The sequence below is a fragment of the Podarcis filfolensis genome (genome assembly GCF_964270895.1).
Source record: "Podarcis filfolensis genome assembly, chromosome: 14".
Lineage (NCBI taxonomy): Eukaryota > Metazoa > Chordata > Lepidosauria > Squamata > Lacertidae > Podarcis > Podarcis filfolensis.
The window spans coordinates 52,304,484-52,323,551 of record NC_139616.1 but is presented as its reverse complement, the minus strand read 5'-3'; the positions used below and the strand labels follow the sequence as shown (position 1 = coordinate 52,323,551).

Here is a 19,068-nt window from a genome sequence, read left to right as displayed (position 1 = left end):
ATTATTAATTAATTAATTAAATTTGTATACCATCCTATACCTGCCGGTCTCAGGGCTGTTCACAACATTAGTGAGGAAATGGCTGAGTGGGTCACAGCATTAGTTTTATTGAAAGAGAATGGGGTTTAATGACTGCAGGGCTAAATTACATGCTGCCCTTAAGAATTTAAGCGACATGGAAAATGAAGGATCAGCTGTGTTCATTTTTAGTTTGATATCTGAATATTTCATCCAGGGATCAATTCTCACATGTACGTATGTGTGTGTTATTGAATGGGAGCGAGTGGGTAAAAGACTTACTGATGGTTTTAAAAAATTTCAATAAATTTATATTTTTGTCAGAAGAAAAACGTGGTGGGGAAGGGACCTTATATTTTTCATTGGTCTTCCGTTATCTAACCTTGGTCTCTTTGTGTCTGTTCAGCACTCTGCTGCCAAAATTATTCCTCACCTCTCTGATCACCTGACACCCCTCCTAAAATCCCATTCCCAGATGCTGCTGCTCACGCTCCTTGTCTTGCCTTCAGAACCTTGCATGGCCTTTCTCCAGCTCTGATCTTTGCTCGCCCTTCTCCCTTGGGGCCACCAGTGCTTGGATTTCCTCACATGTTGCCACCTCTCGTCATTTAAACGCTTCTTCAAGACACATTTTCACCCCCTAGTTCCCATGCGCTGTGTGTAATCTTAAGCATGTGCAGCTGGAAGAACCACATATTGCTTCCCCCCTTCCCCTTCCCCTTCCCCTTCCCCTTCCCCTTCCCCTTCCCCTTCCCCTTCCTCTGCCTGTTTTTCTCAAATTTTAGAGGGTTTGCTCCTGAAGACAGAATGGCCTGTCCTCCTGTACTCCCTGAAGCAGAGGTTCTCAACCTTTTTGAGTCAGTGAATCCCTTGACCAACTACATTCTTTTTGCAGCACCGCTGTGGGGCTTACGACAGGGTTGCCATATTTCAAAAAGTGGAAATCTGGACATAAAAGTTGTTGAGCACTTTTTTGGCAAAGTTGTTGAGCTTTTTTTCTCCTTTTTTAGTTTTTGAGCTGCTATTTTAAAGGAATTTCGCCAAAATCTACACTTCCAACATGGGTTACCATACGTCCAGATTTTTCCAGGACATTTCAGCGATTTCCACCCTGACACTGTTTCTGACGGCTGTTTCCCGGCTATGTCTGGGAAATTCCAGGTGAACGGCAACCCTAGCTTGAGAGCCCAGTTATGTCACCCCAGAGCTGGCAGCCTCTTCTCCTCTCCCCTCTCCTTGGGAGTCCTCCAGTCATCTGCTGCTACTGCCCCGGTCTCTGAGCTGCCCCCCAAAAGAGAGGGGCCTGGGAAGAGGATGCCCCCAGCCTTACTGGTCCAGAGGAAAACATGAGGCCCTCACCTTATCTGGGGGGGCAGCAGTGGGCGTCGCCAGGCCTACATGGCAGAAAGGCTCCCCTTCAGCTCCCAGGCAGGCAGGCCTTGCACACAGCAAACACAAGAAAGGCCAGCGCACCGCCTGCTTGCCTGCCTGACCTCCCACTAGTCTGTCCATTCCCAGCCCCAGGGGCTGGTGGACTGGCTGGCTGGGCTCCCTGGCCTGCCTGCTTGCTTGCTTGCTCGCTCTGAGGCCGCCTCAGCTCCTGGCGACCAGCACCCCCTAGCCAGCCCCAGAGGCAGCACTCGCCTGCGGAGCTTGTCGCAGGGGCTGCTGCAATAAACAACTGTGCAAGCCTCTGGGAAGCAGAGATGCGAGAGGGCATCAGAGGAAGGAGGGAAGGAAAGAGGGACAGAGGCCAGGGTTGCCCGTGGCACCCTTGACCATCATTCAAGGCGGCCCAGGGTGCCACGACACACTAATTGAAAACCACTGCTCTAAAGCATTAGGCACACTGATGGTGCTATCGATGAACATAAATGATATTTGATGTTAAATCCAGTGCTGCCATCCATGTCACAGAACAGCTTTTGATTCAGCAGAAGGGCCTACTCTCATAGGACCCCCTTCCTGATCCAGCCCCGCTCACTTTCTCCTGCTGTTCTGCAGTGGCTCCCCACTTGTGGAATGCTCCCCCCAGGGAGGTTCTCCTGGCGCCTTCATGGTACACCTTCAGGCGCCAGGTGGAAAGGTTCCTCTTTAACCAGGCCTTGGGCTGATTGATGCCCAGTGCCCTTCTAAAATGTGTTGGGAAGGGCACAGGTTACTGGGTTGTGTTTGTTTTTATTATGTATCTTGTGCTTTTATATTGTGTTTTTACATTGTAACCGCCCTGAGACCTGCAGGCAAAGGGTGCTATACTAATTTAATAAATAATTTAGCAAGTAATAATAATAAAATAAAGGCCAAGGACTGAGGCTTTCTGAGGCCTTATAAATGGTCCAGATTCTGGCTGCCTGCAGGAGCCACCAATCCTTAAAGCTTCTGAAGTTACTGGTGAGCATTTTCCAAACCAAGGAGGAACCAGGTGCTGCTTTTGTAAGGTGAAGGAGAAATGTTGGGGTTCCCTGCCTTGCTGTTCTTCCACTTGCTGAGAAGGCAGGAGCTGGAGGCCTCTAGCAGAGAAGAGCAAGCTGTCTCTCTGCACACTAGAGCCCCAGCATTGGTGGGGCTGCTGGGCTTGGCAGCTTCCCCATTGGGTCATCCCCACCTTGGTCACGGGTTTTGGATGTGTCTTCAGAAATGAAGCGGATGGGCTCCCTTCAGAAACTGCCTTGGGCAAAAGAAGGTGACGTTGGGCCAGTCAGTACCTGCTGACCTGAGAGTGTTCTGTTCTCTATACCTGCAGAACATACTTAGCAAAGTCTGAGGAACAGTGCCTGCTTCTGTTAGGACACTTCTATGCCAGCTATTGTTGGCCCAGGAGAAGCACTGCAGTTTTTGTTTTATATCTCTAATTCTTTGGGATGGCAGCAACTTTTTCTTTGCTGAATAAGCATGAATGGTTTCCTGTTTCCCAAACTAAAAATGAAAGCTTTTTAAAATACCGGTTTTAAACTGACAAATGTGATCTGGAGTGCTAGTTATGATTTGGTGATAATTTAGCAAGAGAACATACTGCCTGCTGAAATATTATTAAAAAGGAAAGCAACAAATGTGGAAGTAGACAACAACAGGTGCTTTCAGATGGAGGCAAAGTAGCTTAAACTGTCAGTCATTCTCATCTAATCTCATGTGGATGGCAACTGCATTGAAAGGAGCGAGACTTGCATGCAACATGTTTAGAATCATGCATACATCTGGTTCACAGCACACCTCAGGAGTTCCCATTGAAGTTACTGGCACTTCTGAGTATTTATGTCTAGGGTAGAGTGCATAGCTATAAGTTCTCCCACAAAGTAAATGCTAAAAATTGCATGGTGGAATCTTAGTGGCTGTTAGTTGTGGCAAATTAGTTTGAGATGGTGATCAAATGGATGCTGTTTAATAAGATTGCATTGCAAGTTGTTCTGTCCTAAGTGAAGCTTCGTAAGGTGATACAAAAATGTTTTGTCTTTCTTTTTAGTCTCAAATGCAAACCCAGGTACAGCAGGTGGGAATTGTACCAACGCAGGCAATGGCAGCCGGGCCAACAGCTGACCCTGAGAAACGCAAACTTATTCAGCAACAGTTGGTTCTGCTACTTCATGCTCACAAGTGTCAGAGACGAGAGCAAGCCAACGGAGAGGTGCGGCCATGTGCCCTTCCCCACTGCCGAACCATGAAAAATGTCCTCAATCATATGACACATTGTCAAGCTGGAAAGGCCTGTCAAGGTAAGAGCAAGGGTTTAAAACCATGTCAGGAGGTCTGTGGTATATGGTTCTCCAGTTGTTTGTCTTCTGCACGATTGTGTCCCTCTCTCTGGTCAGTGAAACTGGGACTCCTTAAGTTTGACCGTCATGGCCAAGTTGACTTTATTGCAACAGGAGGCACTTCTCCAATTCCAGACCAGCCCATATACGGAGCAGGTAGCCCTCCAGGGCTTCTGGCTTGGGGGTTAATTCCTCCCTTGTGGTTTAGTCCTATATTGTTTTTGAAACTCTCACCATGCCTTGGTTCACTTGGAAGCAGATGGGATAATAAGTATTGATTTGCAGATTGCCTCCAGAAGCACACCTGTTGCCCTCATCAGAAGGTTCCAGGCTACTGCTGCTTTTCTCTGCAGTCCTCAAGGTCTTGCAGCAAACCTGCAGCAGGAGACAGACAGGACACTCGGATCCTTTCAGAAGTACTTTGGCAGGCTGAGCAAGTTGGGGTCACAAGTCCCACCCTGACCATGTAGGCATCTAGCTTGACCCCCTGCTAACGTTGGAGATCCAGAGCTAGAGTGCTCGCCTTCCTACACACGACAAAGAGATGACTGCCCACCCTCTGCTGGAGGCCCCCTTCCCAGAAAACTGCTTCCAATGCCAAGCTGTTCTTACTCTTCTAAAGTTAAGCTGAAATCTGCCCCATTGATCTTAATGCTGTTAAACCTCTGTGTTCCCTCTTTTCTCTCTTCTCTGGGACAACTCTTCATGGGTTGTAAGAGGGCTGCTATGCCTCCTCTCCGTCTTCAACCTTTCCTCATAAGACTTGTTTCTCATACTACCAACCAACTTCATTCCCCTTTTGAACCTATCCCAGTTTGCCTGCGTTCTTGGAAGTGTAGCACACAGAGCTAGACTCAGGACTCCAGATGCAGTCTTACTAATGCAGAATAAAGTGGGCCTGTTAATTCTCACCACTTAAAAACACTGATTGGCATCTGGTTACAGATAGGTAGCCGTGTTGGTCTGCCATAGTCAAAACAAAAAAATTTTTTTCCTTCCAGTAGCACCTTAAAGACCAACTAAGTTAGTTCTTGGTATGAGCTTTCGTGTGCATGAGCTTTCGTGGTATCTGAAGAAGTGTGCATGCACACGAAAGCTCATACCAAGAACTAACTTAGTTGGTCTTTAAGGTGCTACTGGAAGGAAAAAAATTTTTTTGTTTTGATTGGCATCTGTTTGTCTCGGGAGACAGTGGAAGAGTGTGTCTTCGGGGTGAAGTCAAACCATTGGAGAGTTACAGCGCCTGCTGTGGCTGTAGAGGACGAAATGGGGGGAATGTTTTGTTGTAGCTGGGGCAAATGAAGGCGTCTGCTTGTGCTGGTACAGGTGTACCATGATGTTTCTTCTTAGAAACAGTGGTTCTGCTGAAGCAGCCTAAACTTGTATTAGCCTATTTTTGTAGCTGCAGTAGACTACTCATACTGGGAGTAGATTGCTGTCTCTTAGAACTTGGACATACCTGATCTAAGTCATTGATAAAAATGTAACAAGGCTGCTCCCAGGACAGCCTCCAGCACCTCCTTGAAACTTCCCCCCGACTTGATGCAGAGCGTTGATGGGCATGCATCCCTCTGGGGCACTCTTTTTACCAGCTGTGAATCCACCTGGTGGTTTTTATCATCTACGCTGCCTTTAATTAACCCAAATGTCATGGAGATTTTTGTCTAATGCTTTGCTGAAACCAAGGTGAATTTCACTGAGAGCGTTCTCACAATCCTTCAAAGGATACGAGAGCAAAAGGGAGAGAAGGCTGCTTTTCTGTTCCAGGAATGTGACTCTTCACTTCAAAAAGTTTGCCTGCCAATGAGATGGTAGTCCGGTGTGAGGCCAGGGTCCCCGTTTGTGTGGTGGGCAGGGCAGGCATTTCCCCCGCAGCTGACTAGTAATGAAAGGTTTGTAAGGCCCTCCTACAGTGGGCTGCTGCCCCAGTAGACCAAACCTACCACTGTCCTCCCTCATAGGTTCATGGCAGCCAGAATTAGACCTCCCTCTGAATTCTGCTTTTGCACAGGCTTTAAACCCGTTGTGATTCCTGTTTCACTGTTTGTTTGCAAGATCCAAAGCCGCAGGGAAGAAGTGTGGCACACAGCAGATGTTTGGAGAGCAGCTAAGATATTTGGCTCCAGGATGGGTTCTCTTAGACCAGGCATTGCTGGTGGTGGTGGGAGTGGTCTTGAAAGGCTTGGAGAATGTCTGTATTAAACTGTTTCTCAAACCTTTGGGGCTTCTCCCTATCCCAGTCCAGCTTGCAGTCCACTGTGGTGGGACGACGACGACGGAGGAGCCACTTCCTGGGCGCTGCAACCCAAGGCCAACTGTGCAGGCCGTGACATGGAGGGCTTTGACTTGTCCTGTTATTGTTGCTGTTGTTCGTTTGTTTAAATTTGTATACCACCCTTCATCCAAAGATCCCAGGGCAGTTCGTAACAAAACAAAACAAAAATAATTAGAATACATAATAAAGCAAAAACTGCAGTCCGCCCAGGCCCTGCCCTCCTAGTCCAGGTGGAAGTGTTGCCTGAGCAGAGTGGGGGGTCTGGACTTGAAAACATTGCCTGCTCTCAGTTTCCCTGCTCTGGATCTGTTTGCCCAGGAGAAACAGACTTGGGCCTCCAGTGGAGGAAGGAGAACTCCCTCTACAGTGTCCGTAGCATTTTCCTTCACAATGTCCACCTTTGTTTCATCACATTGCATTTATTCAAGGATTAATGGCTAAAGTGGGGTGTGTTGTTGCTTTGGAAGAACTGTGAGGGGCTGAGGTTGCAGGATGGGGCCTGGTCTTTTGAGACACAATCTCTACTCCCTTTTGGGGGCGCAATTGCAAAAGCCCTATGAGTGGATTTAAGCTCAATTGGCATTCTCTTGCTAAGAATTCTGAGGTTTGCTTTTTGTATTTCTGGTGGCGAAGCATCAGTGCTGAGTCCATATCTTTGGGATATCAGCTGTGCAGTGTGTACGAATTGCATTTCTTGTCTTTTCCGTCCATTATAATTGAATGGCATGTTGAGGGTTATGTTATTATGGTCATGGAAGGTGGATTTAATGTTTAATAATCTTATTCAAGTTTGCCATTCATGCATATTTAGATATATCCTTTTACCTGCCAAGAACCTCTAAACAGCTTTAAATAGGTGAAGCATCTTTCAAATATTTCATTTTTACAAGTTACTGTTACTTACCTTTGGTAGGAGACCATTTAGTCATGACAGCCTTTTTAAAACGATAAAATAGAGTAAGGAAATTATTTGTGTCCCCTTATCTTCATTAGTCTAGTAGGTGACACTGTCACCAATGTAGACTGTTCTCCTGCTGCATTGTCTGCTTTGCTTTTCCCAGTAATGCTCCTTGTTCATAGATGTGAACTTTCAAATGCTCCTGCAGCATTTACTGGAGAAAACAGGTGACCTCAGAGTGGAACTGAGATCCTTCAAATCTATAAAGATGTTGCATATGGTTTCTCTTCTTGTCCTAGTTGCCCACTGTGCATCGTCACGTCAGATCATATCCCACTGGAAGAATTGCACGCGGCACGATTGTCCTGTGTGTCTCCCGCTGAAAAATGCCAGTGACAAGAGAAACCAGCAACGTACGTATTCACCAGTGTTCAGAAAAGTCTGGTTTGGAATACATACTTAGGAGATTCTGCCCTGAAGAAGTCCAGTGTAAATGTAATGCCAGCCTAATTCCCCTTCTGATTATTTTTGTGATTTGCTAGTTCGCAAACCTGCGCTAGAAAGTTGAGATAATCATGCATAAAACTGTAAGGGTGTCTCTCATGCCGTCTCTACATGAGAAGGTGTGATGGGATCTCTCCCCCTGCCTTCAACACCCCCAGCACCCCTTTACAATCTGCTGTGGAGGGTTGAGGGACCCCACCCCCCAGAGATGGTTTTGGCATGCTTGTAAGACTGCAGAACTGAGGAGAAAGGTGGGATCTCGTTGCACAAGTCCACTTCCACTATGTTGGATTCCACTCACAGCATCTAGAAGAATCCCTAGAAAGATCTCTCTTTGTTGCCAGGTGTCTTGGATAACAATTATAGCAATCGAAACACAAACTGAGCAAGGGTCAGTTAATGTGCCTGCTCCTCAGTCGTGTGTGGCAGTGGGGTGTGGTTCTTATCATTGGCCCAGGTCTCTCCAGTCTGTAAAAGGGCAGAGTTATTTCAAGACCCTTGCCATCTCATCCTCACCTACACCCCAGGGTTGTTGTGAGGATAAGGGGGGTGGAGAACCATGTACACTGCCGCAAGCTTCTTACAGGAAAGGCAGGGCATGAAGGCCATCCAGTCAAGGTTTTAAAAATCCAACAACATCTTGGCCAGGTTCCTCTGCTCTGTCCAACAGCATTTCATGCTTCTTTTGTCCTCCTCTTTTGCAGCACTCCTGGGATCCCCAGTTGGTGGCATCCAGAATTCTATTGCCTCTGGCACGGGACAGGCAACAACTCCTTCTTTGAGCAACCCGAACCCCATTGACCCCAGTTCCATGCAGCGAGCCTACGCAGCTCTTGGCCTGCCCTATGGCAACCAGTCCCAGCAGGCGCCACTGCCGCCCCAAGTGCAAGGCCAGCCAGCAGCCCAGCCCCAGGCTCACCCGCAAATGAGAACCATGAATGCACTGGGTAGGTGGGGGCGCATGCAGGAGGGGGGCGGGTTGGGTTTCAAACGAATGTTAACTGCTTTGGGGGGGCATGGAGGGGAAGGGGGTACAAATCTTACTAGAAATACAACAGCAAATGTAACTGCAGCCTCATTCACAAACTGCAAAAAAGTGGAGCCTCCCCTTTTTTGTGTTTGATCTCTCTCTCGTCCTCCTTGACACACACGCTTGTGCCACAGATTCGTCCTTCCTAGTGTAGAACTTGGGGGGGGGGGAGAATAGTGAATCTGTTAACCGCAGTTAACAACAACAAGGTAAATGTATGAGATGAAATGGGGTGGAAGAAAAGGATCTGCAGCAGAATACTGTTTGAGTAGAATGCCAAGGAGAGATGGACTGGGAAGTCCTGAGAGAGGTGACTTGTAAGGGAAAAGGTGTAATGTATATACTATAACTTTGGAAATAACCAAACTGCAGGTGGCAGTGGAAGACAGGAGTGCCTGGCGTGCTCTGGTCCATGTGGTCATGAAGAGTCAGAAACGACTAAACAACAACAAAAATATATTTAAAATAGAGGATGTGGTAGGACCGCTATTTATACAGTTAAAGATCTTGCTTGATTTATCCTACAGTACATATAAAAATGTTAGTGATTTAATGGTGTGAATTGACTGGTATTTCCTCTGAACTAAACGAGGGATAATCTTATTCCAAAGGAACTAATCAAATGAATCTGACAGCTGGAGGAATAACAGACCAGCAACCCAGCATGATCCCAGAAACTGCGCTTCCGACTTCACTTGGGGCAGCAAAGTAAGAAATGTTTTTAAAGGGTTGTTGAGTGTTTACACATGATGCCTATTTTCAGTTGTAGAAATAACTAGTCCTTAGTCAGACTTTTTCTCACGGTTGTTTCATAGTCCCCTTTTCCAAGTAACTCCTCAGTTCTTTGTTTTCTATTTCCCTTCAAAAGCAAAATTGCGCTTGAATTTCATTGCCTGCTCTGTTGTAGTCAGTTACTGGATAATTTCTTAGCCCTAAAAACAATATTTTTCTGGAATGCAACAGAGAGCTTCAAGAGTTTCCCTCACTGCCTTTTCTTTTAGCTCCTTAATGAGTGATGGCACAAATTCGATGCCCACAGCTGCACCACCTTCAAGCACCGGGGTGAGGAAAGCCTGGCACGAGCATGTCACTCAGGACCTGCGCAATCACTTAGTGCACAAACTGTAAGTGTGTCGCGTGGGTGGACCCGACTTGCTGCGGGACAGGGCAAGAGTCTTGCCAGAGCTGCAGCCCTGCTCCTTGGCATTTGGGGGTTTCATGGGTCTGAAGGCTTCAGGAGGGGTTGGAGGGTTACTGTCAGAACTGGTTTAAGAAGATTCTCCATTCTTTCCACTTGCGTTTTTATTTTCAACAACCCAACCCTAGACCCACATTTTCTCTCAGGGTGTAACTATCAATTTCAATTATGCCATCCTAGGGGAAGACTGAATCTCTCCCAATTACCTGAAAACTGGGCTTTTGAAATCATTTTGCATGGTGTAGGCAGATAGGGGAAAGTAAGGTTTACCCAGGTCTTCCGGCAGCATTCGTGATGGAATTTATGTCTCTTCTTTCTGCAGCGTGCAAGCCATCTTCCCAACTCCTGACCCAGCAGCACTGAAAGATCGCCGGATGGAGAATCTGGTGGCTTACGCTAGGAAAGTAGAAGGGGATATGTATGAATCAGCTAACAGTAGGGTAGGTTCTGTACCAGACAAGAGCTTGGTCTTGTGAAGTCCTGTGTGGCTGAAAGTGGCTCCTTTTGACTGTGTTCCTCCACTGCAAGGCTTCCATTGCAGGTTGTGTTGCCTTCTAGCAAGCAGCTCTGAAACAGCCTGGGATTATTCTATAATTCCTGAAATCTTGAGTGCTGCGCCTCCTTTGTTCAACAAACCAATGAGTGCCTAGAAGTCTTCCTGTCCATAGGCAGGAAGATCAACTGGTTAAAGAAAATACTGTAATCTTGCTAGGGATAGCCTTTATAAATTGACAGAAGCTGGACTGGCTCTGGCCTTGTTATTGCCAACTTAGCCATTGTTCCTTTTGTTGAAGAGTCTACTTTTTGGTCAAGTTCCAGGAAGTGTCTTGGTCTTCACAGCATAGCGCTCAGATTCCTAAAGCTCAAGTTATGAAGGAGAACTCTTCAGATCACTTTTCATGCAAAATAAAATTTAAGCCAGTGTTAATCAGTCATCCTTGCTGCTTTTTTCTAATATATTCTAAAACCTAATCCTAACATTTTCCCCCTTTTAGGATGAATATTACCATTTATTGGCAGAGAAAATATATAAAATACAAAAGGAGCTAGAAGAGAAGCGGAGGTCTCGTTTACATAAGCAAGCGATCTTGGGTAATCCGCCAGCCTTACAGGCTCCCGGGACTCAGCCTCCTGGCATTCCACAGGTGGCGGCAGCTGTGGGACAAGCCCAGCCTGTGAGACCTCCCAGTAAGTACTCCCAAAAGGAATGGACAAGTGGAGCAAGGAAGTCTGGGTCAGCTTCTATATCTGTGGCGCACCATTCAGCCTTTCACGAGGCACAGAAAGTGGGTTACAATAATAACACACAGAGAAAAAGCAGTATTGAATAAAATCACCCCAGAAAGGAAAGTACTATGTTTATAAAGCCACGTTGAGCAGCAGCATGCTTGCATCCCCATGAGCCCAAAGGCCCTCCCAGGCAAAAGTCCTTTCCTGCCTTCTAACAGTCTGAAAAGAAGGTGCCACAAATGAAAAGGCCCTGCTCCTTGCAGATGTCCAGGTAGCTTCTGTGAAGGATGATATCTGGAGAAGGTGCTCTTTGAGAGGGCCTGAATTTAGGGTGGTTTGTTGTCAAGATCAAAAGCAGCATGTTGAATTGACCAAGATGCAAACTGTTAGCCGGTGAACTTCTTGCAGGACTGGCATTGTCTTCCATACTTGTAGATTCTCGCAGTAGGTTGGTTTTTTTGCCATTCTGAGCTGCCATAAGGTACGCTGCCCCCCCTCCCCCTGTGCATTACAGCAGTTCAGCTGAGATGCTGTGGAAGGTGTGGCAGTGACAGGCTTCTGTTGCCAAGGAGAGAATGCCGTTGGTGCACCAGCCAAAACCGTGAGAATTCTATCTAGGTCTCCAGGGGGGCAGCAGCCCCAGAGAGAGCATGGCCAAAATGAAGACGTCTCCCTTCAGAGGGCAGTGTGAGCAGAAGCAGCTCACTAGCTCAAACTCTGACCATCCCCTCTTACATGGATGGACCTGGTTTAGCGTAAACCCCATTACTGTCTTCATTCGGGAAACCCATCACTGAGGAAAAGGAGAATTAAATAGGTGCCCTCAACATCCAGAGACTTCCCCCAGCAGTTTCATGTAGGTGTTCAGCAGTGCAGGAGACAAGACTAAACTCTGCAGCACCCCAGAGGTTACTTTCCTTGGAGGGGAGCGACTGTCTTCTCTCACATCCTTCCGGAACCACACACACACCCCAGCTAGTGAGCCCAGGGCTGCTGTAAAACAGCAGCCCCGCTCCACACCAGGCAGGTAAGGAGGGCACTCTGGTTGGTGGCCTCGGAAGACAGTTACAACCCCAAAGCTCACTTGGAGTCCCGTTGTAGGGCTGTTTGTTGATTAAAGACCCCTGAGTTGATTGCTCAGTGAGATTCAATCATTTCAATTGGCATATGCGTCTGTTGCACCACCTTGGAAGAGGCATTAGAATGAAAGGGGAAGGCCTGTTCTCAGATGGGGCCTGTCAGCTGTCGTTTTGATAGGCTCTGATATTAAAAATAGTGTTTGTTTTTTTAAACAAACAAACTTGATGCCTAATTAACTAGGGTGGCTTTCTATTTAATTGAGGTTTTAATCTACACATTATTTGAAGTTTGCAGCCCTATCAGTTTGATTTCTAGCATTTTGATTTGTCTGCTAAGTGAAGATTGTGCTGAATGAAGCTGCAAAGGAAGAACTGACCGTGCTGCTTTTGTCCTCTTGCAGATGGGCCTCTGTCCATGCCGAATGTGCCTCTGAGCCGCATGCAGGGGTCTCAAGGTATTCAACTTGCACTAACCTGCTCCTTTCCTTAGCCTCACTCTTGCGAGTCTCCTGTTGGGGGGTGGGGGGTTGTATCCTGCCTCCTCTATGCCACACTTTCACCTGAGCCTTTGTTCCAAGGTAGTAGACTGAGAGCATGCCGCGGGGGGGGGGGGGCACAGCCGTTGAGGCGGATACAAAAAGCTTGGCTTTCTTGAGCTCTACTTCCCCCAACCCAGAGCGAACCAGGGGGTCCCTGAGTGCAACTTGGTAGCAGTCCTGGGGAGAATGCACCTCTTCCTGGATGCCCCTCACTAATCTGTTGTGTGCATTACCCTCGCCACTCAAAGCCCATAGTAAAGCCAGCCAGCTTTCCTGACATAACTGCAGGGTGCTCCAGACGCCACGTAGAGAGGGGGTAACACTGGCTCCCTGTCAGCTCCACTTCCTTTTATCCAAAGGGAATGGTGCGTGTACCGTATTTTTCGCTCCATAAGACGCACTTTTTCCCTCCTAAAAAGTAAGGGGAAATGTGTGTGCATCTTATGGAGTGAATGCAGGCAGGAGGCTCTGCTCAGCGCTCCCTTTAAAGAGCTGCATGGAGCGTGTGTGTGGCTCTTGAGGGCCTTTCCGCAAGGTGGGAGAAGGGACTGACAGGCTGCCCTCTGTCCCTTCCCATACCTCCCGGAAAAGCCAGCAAGAGCCGCTGTCAGGCTCTGCTCAGTGCTCCCTTGTGAGGGCTCCCTTTCGTCTCTCATCCCGCTTTGCTGGGAAGCCAGCAGAAGAGGTGCTGTGCAGCTATCACTATCGCTCTGCTGGCTTCAGCAAGAGCTGCGCAGCTTGCTCTGCTGGCTTCTCAGCGAAGCAGGAGGAGGGACGGATGGGTTTAAAGCAAGAAAAGCGAGAGCCGCTTGCATGCTCTGTGCAGAATATTTTTTTTCTTGCTTTCCCCCTCTAAACACTAGGTGCGTCTTATGGAGCAAAAGGGTTGTATTTTTCACAACCCTTACCTTTCCATTTTCCTTTCCCCAAACTTCAACATGTTTCCCTTCAGTTGCATTTTTTTAACACAGATCCTGTCTCCACATGGCACTTCTGGATAACCCAACTGCTGGGAGTGGTAGAAGGGATGGAGGAACAGGAAGCCCCTGGTGCCAGCTGTTAGTGGGGGGGGGGTGGCGGCTTGTGCTCCGAGGGCTGGGAGTGACTGTGGCTAGACTTGCGCAGGACAGATCCCATGTGGGGAAGACCACTAAGACTTGTATGGAGAACAGTGTCTGCTGACAGCAGCAACTCCTGCCCTCAGTGCCCAGGCATCGCTCAATAACAAGACAATGGGACGACAAATGTCCCTGTGCTGCCCTCTAAACAGAATCAGAAAAGGTGTTCTGGAGAATTAGGGGGCTGTTGGAAAGAGAGCTCTCCACATTTAGAGCTCTCCGTCTTTAGTCCCTCTGCTAAGTGTCTTCTGGCTGCATCTTGACTTCTGTGGGTTTCCTTCACAGTCACTGCCAAGAGGGGTTAGATCTCCTCTGCCCAGCTGCCCTGCAGGCCAGGCTTGACTGTTCCTCAGGCTGGAATGGTGGCAGGAACGTGGTGGGCTGAGCTGTGTGTCGATCCGCGCTTGGGGGACTCGCTCCTAATGAGCTCTTCTGGGGGTGCATTTTGCAGGAGTGAATCAGTTTAACCCCATGTCCATAGGGAATGTCCAAATGTCCCAGGCATCGATAGGACCCCGCACCACCCCTCCAATGAACCATCCTGTCCAGATGAACAACATGGGATCCATTTCCACGGTTTGTAGCTCTCTCTTTTTTTATTTTCTTCCTGGCTATTTAAAGCTTGGGATACATTAAGAGAAATAAAGTCATATGCTGGTTACCTCAGGTCCTTTCTGGTATTGCATCATTCAGTTTTGGATTAATTCAGTCACTTTATTTTATTTCATAAAATGTATGTGCAGTAGGCCTGCAACTTACATGGGGGTTGTGCAGTTCCAGGGGTCTGCACACAAAGTCAAGAAGGCCCCCCGGAACCAGCTCTCCATGTGACCCCTCCTTTACTGAGCTTTCAGAAGGCTTTGTGAGGCCTCTGGAAGGCTGTGGATGGATCCTGCAATATCTTTCAGGGGGCCTTCCAACTCCCCCCCCCCCCAATTCTCCATTTACTTACTTATTTTCCCACCACCTCTGCAAATCTGCAAGTTGTGGGTCTGCTGTACCATTTGATTGTTTTTTAAAAAAACAACAACCCTCAAAGCAATTCACAAAAAGAATAAAACAATGGTGTGGTGTTTTTTTAGTTAAAAACAACTATTTAGAATGTTTAAAATATAATTAAAACCAATGATAAGCTGAAAACCAGGTTAAAATACATGTCAGCTTTCTAAATTAGACATTAGGGCAATTTTCTGTTTCAGAAATAGAAATCAAATAAATACATTGGATGATTCAGTGTAGTGAAGATTTTAAGAGGGCAGCCTGGCGGGAGAGAAGAAGAGACTGCAACTGGCAAGCGCATTTGGCTCAGAGGGACGGTGGGGGGAGCCGCCTGGTGCCTGTTTCCCCTCTCTTCTGAAACGGATTCAGCGAGCACCTAACTCTCTTGTGGTCCAGACCCTTAATGCGCAGGGCCTGCTTTGTTTGCAGATGGCTCTGTCTCCCTCCCGGATGCCTCAGTCCCAGAACCTGATAGCAGCTCATTCCAACAGTCTGATGGGTCAGGCCTCCACCCCAAGCCCCTTCCTGCCACAGAGCCAGTTTTCTGCTTCCAGTGGAGCTTTGAATGTCAACAGCGTTGCTTTGGGGCCAGCAGCGGCACAGGCGGGAGTGGCACAGGTACGGCTCATGGCTTGCTTCATTTTACTCGCCTTGGCATAATGTGGAATTCCAGGTTTTCGTCAAAACTGTGAGGACCATTCACTCGCTTCAGATATTTGTGTCTGCACCTTGGTATTTATGTGGCTTCCACCATTTCCCTGGATGTCAGAGTCAAGGCACTGTGTCGCTGTTGTCCTGCTGTGGACATTTGTATGCAAGAGAACCTCAGCAATGCTGCCTTGTGTCGGGGGTGTAGGAGCTCAGCTCTCAAGCCCAGCCATGACTCTGACATGGATCACAAGCCACTTGCTTCCCAGACCTCATGATTAAATTCTAACCTAGATCATCTCAGGAGTTGTCTATTGAGCTTACCTAATGGTACAGCTCTTCCCTCAGCCGGTTCTCCTGGTAGATAGTGAGCCAGTCCCTGTGTGCCATGTCATATCCTGTTCACCCAGCCACTGGCAGAGGAAGGGGGTGCAGTGGGTGCAGTCCCCTCTGGGTGTCATCCCTGAGGGGGGGGACATCGCTGCACCACCACCACCCCAGGATGCTTGCTGCAGGCGGCGCACACCCCCCCAACACTTGCCCCGCCCCTGCAGGCAGCTAGCCCCACCCCACCTCTGCACCCAGCCAGCTGGAAACTCCTGGCTGATCTGCATATCCACTTGCTCTGTGCCTTTGCAGACCTCTCCTTTCCTCCTCAGTCCTGCTTGTGCCGAGGTGTAGCAGTATCTTTCTTGCTCTCTTCTTTGATTCTTTCCTTGCCTTGTCTTTGTTGCCCTCCCATCTCCTGGGGGTACACATCACTTTTGCATCCCCCCTCCCACCTTTAGTCCTCTCCCCCAAACTCACCATGGCTCCAAGGTGGAAAAGCAAGGCAGCAGAATCAAAAGCAGCCTCTTTCATGGCCCCGATGCAGAAGGGGCAGTGGCCGCTCAGGCAGCTTCTCATGCAAAGCACACGGGCAACATGGCTCAGCCTTCAGCTGCAGCAGGCAGGGAGCAGGTCGCCACGCCTCCCTGGCCCAGCTGGGAAGGGTCCTCAGATTCTATGGCAGAGGCCAGCTCCGTGACTTGGGCAGTGATGCCTCCAAGGAGAGGATGAAAATGTACCAGAAATGGCCTCAGCACACATCCACAAGTTAGACAACTCCTGAGAGGAGCCGCTCTCCTCAGTCCGCCAACCATCCACAGATTCGCAGCAATGGAAAATGCAGTCCTTAAAGCACTAGCATAGACTCCCTTGAACCTCTTAGGTCTGTTTCTTCATACTCCAAGGCTGTGCTTCCTGCTGGTCATCACAGCCAGGCGAGTTTTAAACCTCAACACCCTCTCCGTAAGGAAGGAAATATGTTTCTTCCGCAAGCCCATCATGACATTTGCATAGAGACCCTTCTGAAAGAGGGAATCCTGCCGTTCCCACCCTTCCCATCCTATAGAGAGGACTAGGGAATCCCCTAGACGTTAGAAGGGCCCTTAGGAGTTCCATAAAGAGCACTGAAACAAACAGTGGCAGCCGATGGATCCCAGCACCTGGACACATCACAAGAGTGGCAGCTGCCTCGTCTGCTTCAGCCACCCCCATGGGAGATTTCTGGAGCCACTACCTGGACCTCCACTTCTGCCTTCACCTGCCACCATTAATGGGACCTTCTTTCCTTGGCATAGGCAGCAGCAGTGGGCAGGAGTGTTCTCCCCACAGGAGCAGCCTCTTGTCACACCTCCACAGCACAAAGAGGCTGGCTCACTCTCCTACCACAAAGGGGCCTTCTCTGGCAGGCAAGGGACCTGGCCACCACCCAGCCCTGCATAGCAGCTGCTCACCACAAGTCTAGTCAGGCCTCAGAATCCTTCCTTCTGCCACAGCTGTCTGTGTCCGTCCACTGATCCATCTGTCAGCTCAGGAACTGGTCTGACCAAGCTTAGTCACAGGTGGAAACTTGAAGGAGAGGCAGGAGGAGGAAGTCGGTGCAAATTAATTGAGTTTCCCATTTTGGTGAAAAGCATATGATGTAACTCACAGTGGCTGGCTCACCTGCCTACCCAAAAAGCGTACTTTCTGCCACATGTGATATTGGGGAAATGGTGTGGCAGAGGGACGCAGCCAGACTGGCGCTTGGTCTCCTTGTGTTGCCCACAGGGGTTTTTGAATGCAGCACTAACAGTGTCTCCTTCCGGCAGGGGCAAGTTCCTGGAGCTGCTCTTCCCAACTCCGTGGATATGCTGGGACCACAAAGCAGCCAGCAGCTCTCGTGTCCTCCCGTGACCCAGCCACCCCTTCACCAGCCCGCGGCTCCTCTCTTGTCCAGCGTGGCGGCTGGCATGCCGCCGGTCCAGCACCAGACCCCGCCAGGGATGACGCCTCCACAGCCTGCAGTGCCTGCCCAGCCGTCCACACCGGTCTCCGCGGCGGGACAGGTGCCCACTCCAGCAGCCGGCTCCGTCCCCAATGCTACGCAGGTGCAGAGCACGCCTTCGGGGCAAGCCGCAGCCCAGTCGCAGATCCCACCGCAGCCTCAGACCCCAGTGCAGCCCCCACCCGTGCCAACCCCGCAGCTTCCGCAGCAGCCAATGTCTGCCCAGGCCCCTGGCACTCCGGTGAGTATTTGGCCTTTTTGCATTACTGGGCCCAGCATTTGCGCCAGGGAGCAAGCACTCTGTCATGAATGGCAGCGGTGCTCTCGCAGCCACTGTGCAGCACCCCAGAGTACAGGGCACAACGTTTCCTCACCTTCGTTGCCTGTCGCCCAGGAGGAGTAGCCTAGGAAGCTGCCTTACCCCGAGACAGGCACCTGGTCCACCTCACTCAGTACCGCAACAAGCAGAATCTCTCAGTCAGGGGTGGGACCAGGAGTCTTTTGTCTCTTCCACTGAACTAGGATTTCTCTAGATGCTCTGCCTTCTCTAGAAGCATTGTGCGTAGTTTCAGAAGCAAAACAAAACAAAACAAAACAAAACAAAAAACCCGAAGGAGATTGGGGCTCCTGTTCCCAAGCTGCTTGCAATCCAAATTCCATCAAGAGAAGAGCAAAAAGAAGAGAAGACCTAGGATGGGCTGGAGAACCTGTGGCCCTTTAGATGTGCAGGCCAAATGGTCAGGGGGGACAGGGGTTGTAGCATAACAACATCTGGAGAGATGCAGGTTCCAACCAGGTGCTGGTTCGCAGCCCAAATGTTTCAATAGCACATGGTCTGGCAGCCAGCCAAGCTGCTCCTAATGCTCAGAGTGACCGCTGAAGAGCAGAAGTGTCTCTCCCACCTGGGAAGGTAAGCCTGCCTGCCTGCTCAGGAGACTGCTCAAGTCTTTTAAGCCTTCCGACGTTGAAGATGGGCAGAAGAGCATGTCTTGTTCACATGTTCCGCTCGGGCTGCTCTTCCTTTGACGCTGGCAGAGTACGGCTCTTACTGTGACACAATCATTTCCCATCCTTTCACCAGTTGGTGTGCTCTCAGCAAAGGGCAGCCCCGTATTTTTGTACCTTCAGGAGATGTTGATGTTGGTGTTGATGTAATAATTGTGTTTGTATAAGGGGAAAGGCCACAGGACCTCAGCAGGCAGCACTGGGTGAAGAGGTAAAGCAAGCTCTGAGGAGGAGGCCAAGACTAGTTGTGTTCATGTAGGTCAGCAGTGAGGAACCTCAGGCCTGAGGGCCTCAGGAGGCCCCACGAGGCCATTGTGGCCAAGAAGACATGAGCCCACCCGCCTACAAGGGGGGGCAGGTAAAGCTGTGGCTGACTAGAGAGCGGGGTGGGAGGGGGCATTGTAGGCAAAGTATCAGCTGAGCAGGGCAGCTGCAAGTTCCATCTCGCCTGATGGGCTTCCCCAGCC

At 49.2% G+C, this 19,068-nt stretch overlaps 1 protein-coding gene across 4 annotated transcripts in view; it reads left to right on the top strand.

Moving 5' to 3' along the window:
• Positions 1–19,068, top strand: part of CREBBP (CREB binding lysine acetyltransferase) — a 62,637-nt gene that overhangs the window by 15,112 nt on the left and 28,457 nt on the right. For 2 of the 4 annotated variants that reach the window (XM_083585518.1, XM_083585516.1), the window contains 11 exons: positions 3,479–3,728; positions 7,240–7,353; positions 8,149–8,391; positions 9,086–9,182; positions 9,476–9,598; positions 9,995–10,112; positions 10,668–10,860; positions 12,383–12,436; positions 14,120–14,214; positions 15,067–15,255; positions 17,421–17,837. In XM_083585518.1, coding sequence (XP_083441644.1) covers positions 3,479–3,728; positions 7,240–7,353; positions 8,149–8,391; positions 9,086–9,182; positions 9,476–9,598; positions 9,995–10,112; positions 10,668–10,860; positions 12,383–12,436; positions 14,120–14,214; positions 15,067–15,255; positions 17,421–17,837 — 1,893 coding nt within the window. Of the gene's footprint in view, positions 1–3,478; positions 3,729–7,239; positions 7,354–8,148; positions 8,392–9,085; positions 9,183–9,475; positions 9,599–9,994; positions 10,113–10,667; positions 10,861–12,382; positions 12,437–14,089; positions 14,215–15,066; positions 15,256–17,420; positions 17,838–19,068 lie in introns of all 4 variants that reach the window. The other 2 variants (XM_083585515.1, XM_083585517.1) reach the window with 1 other exon arrangement.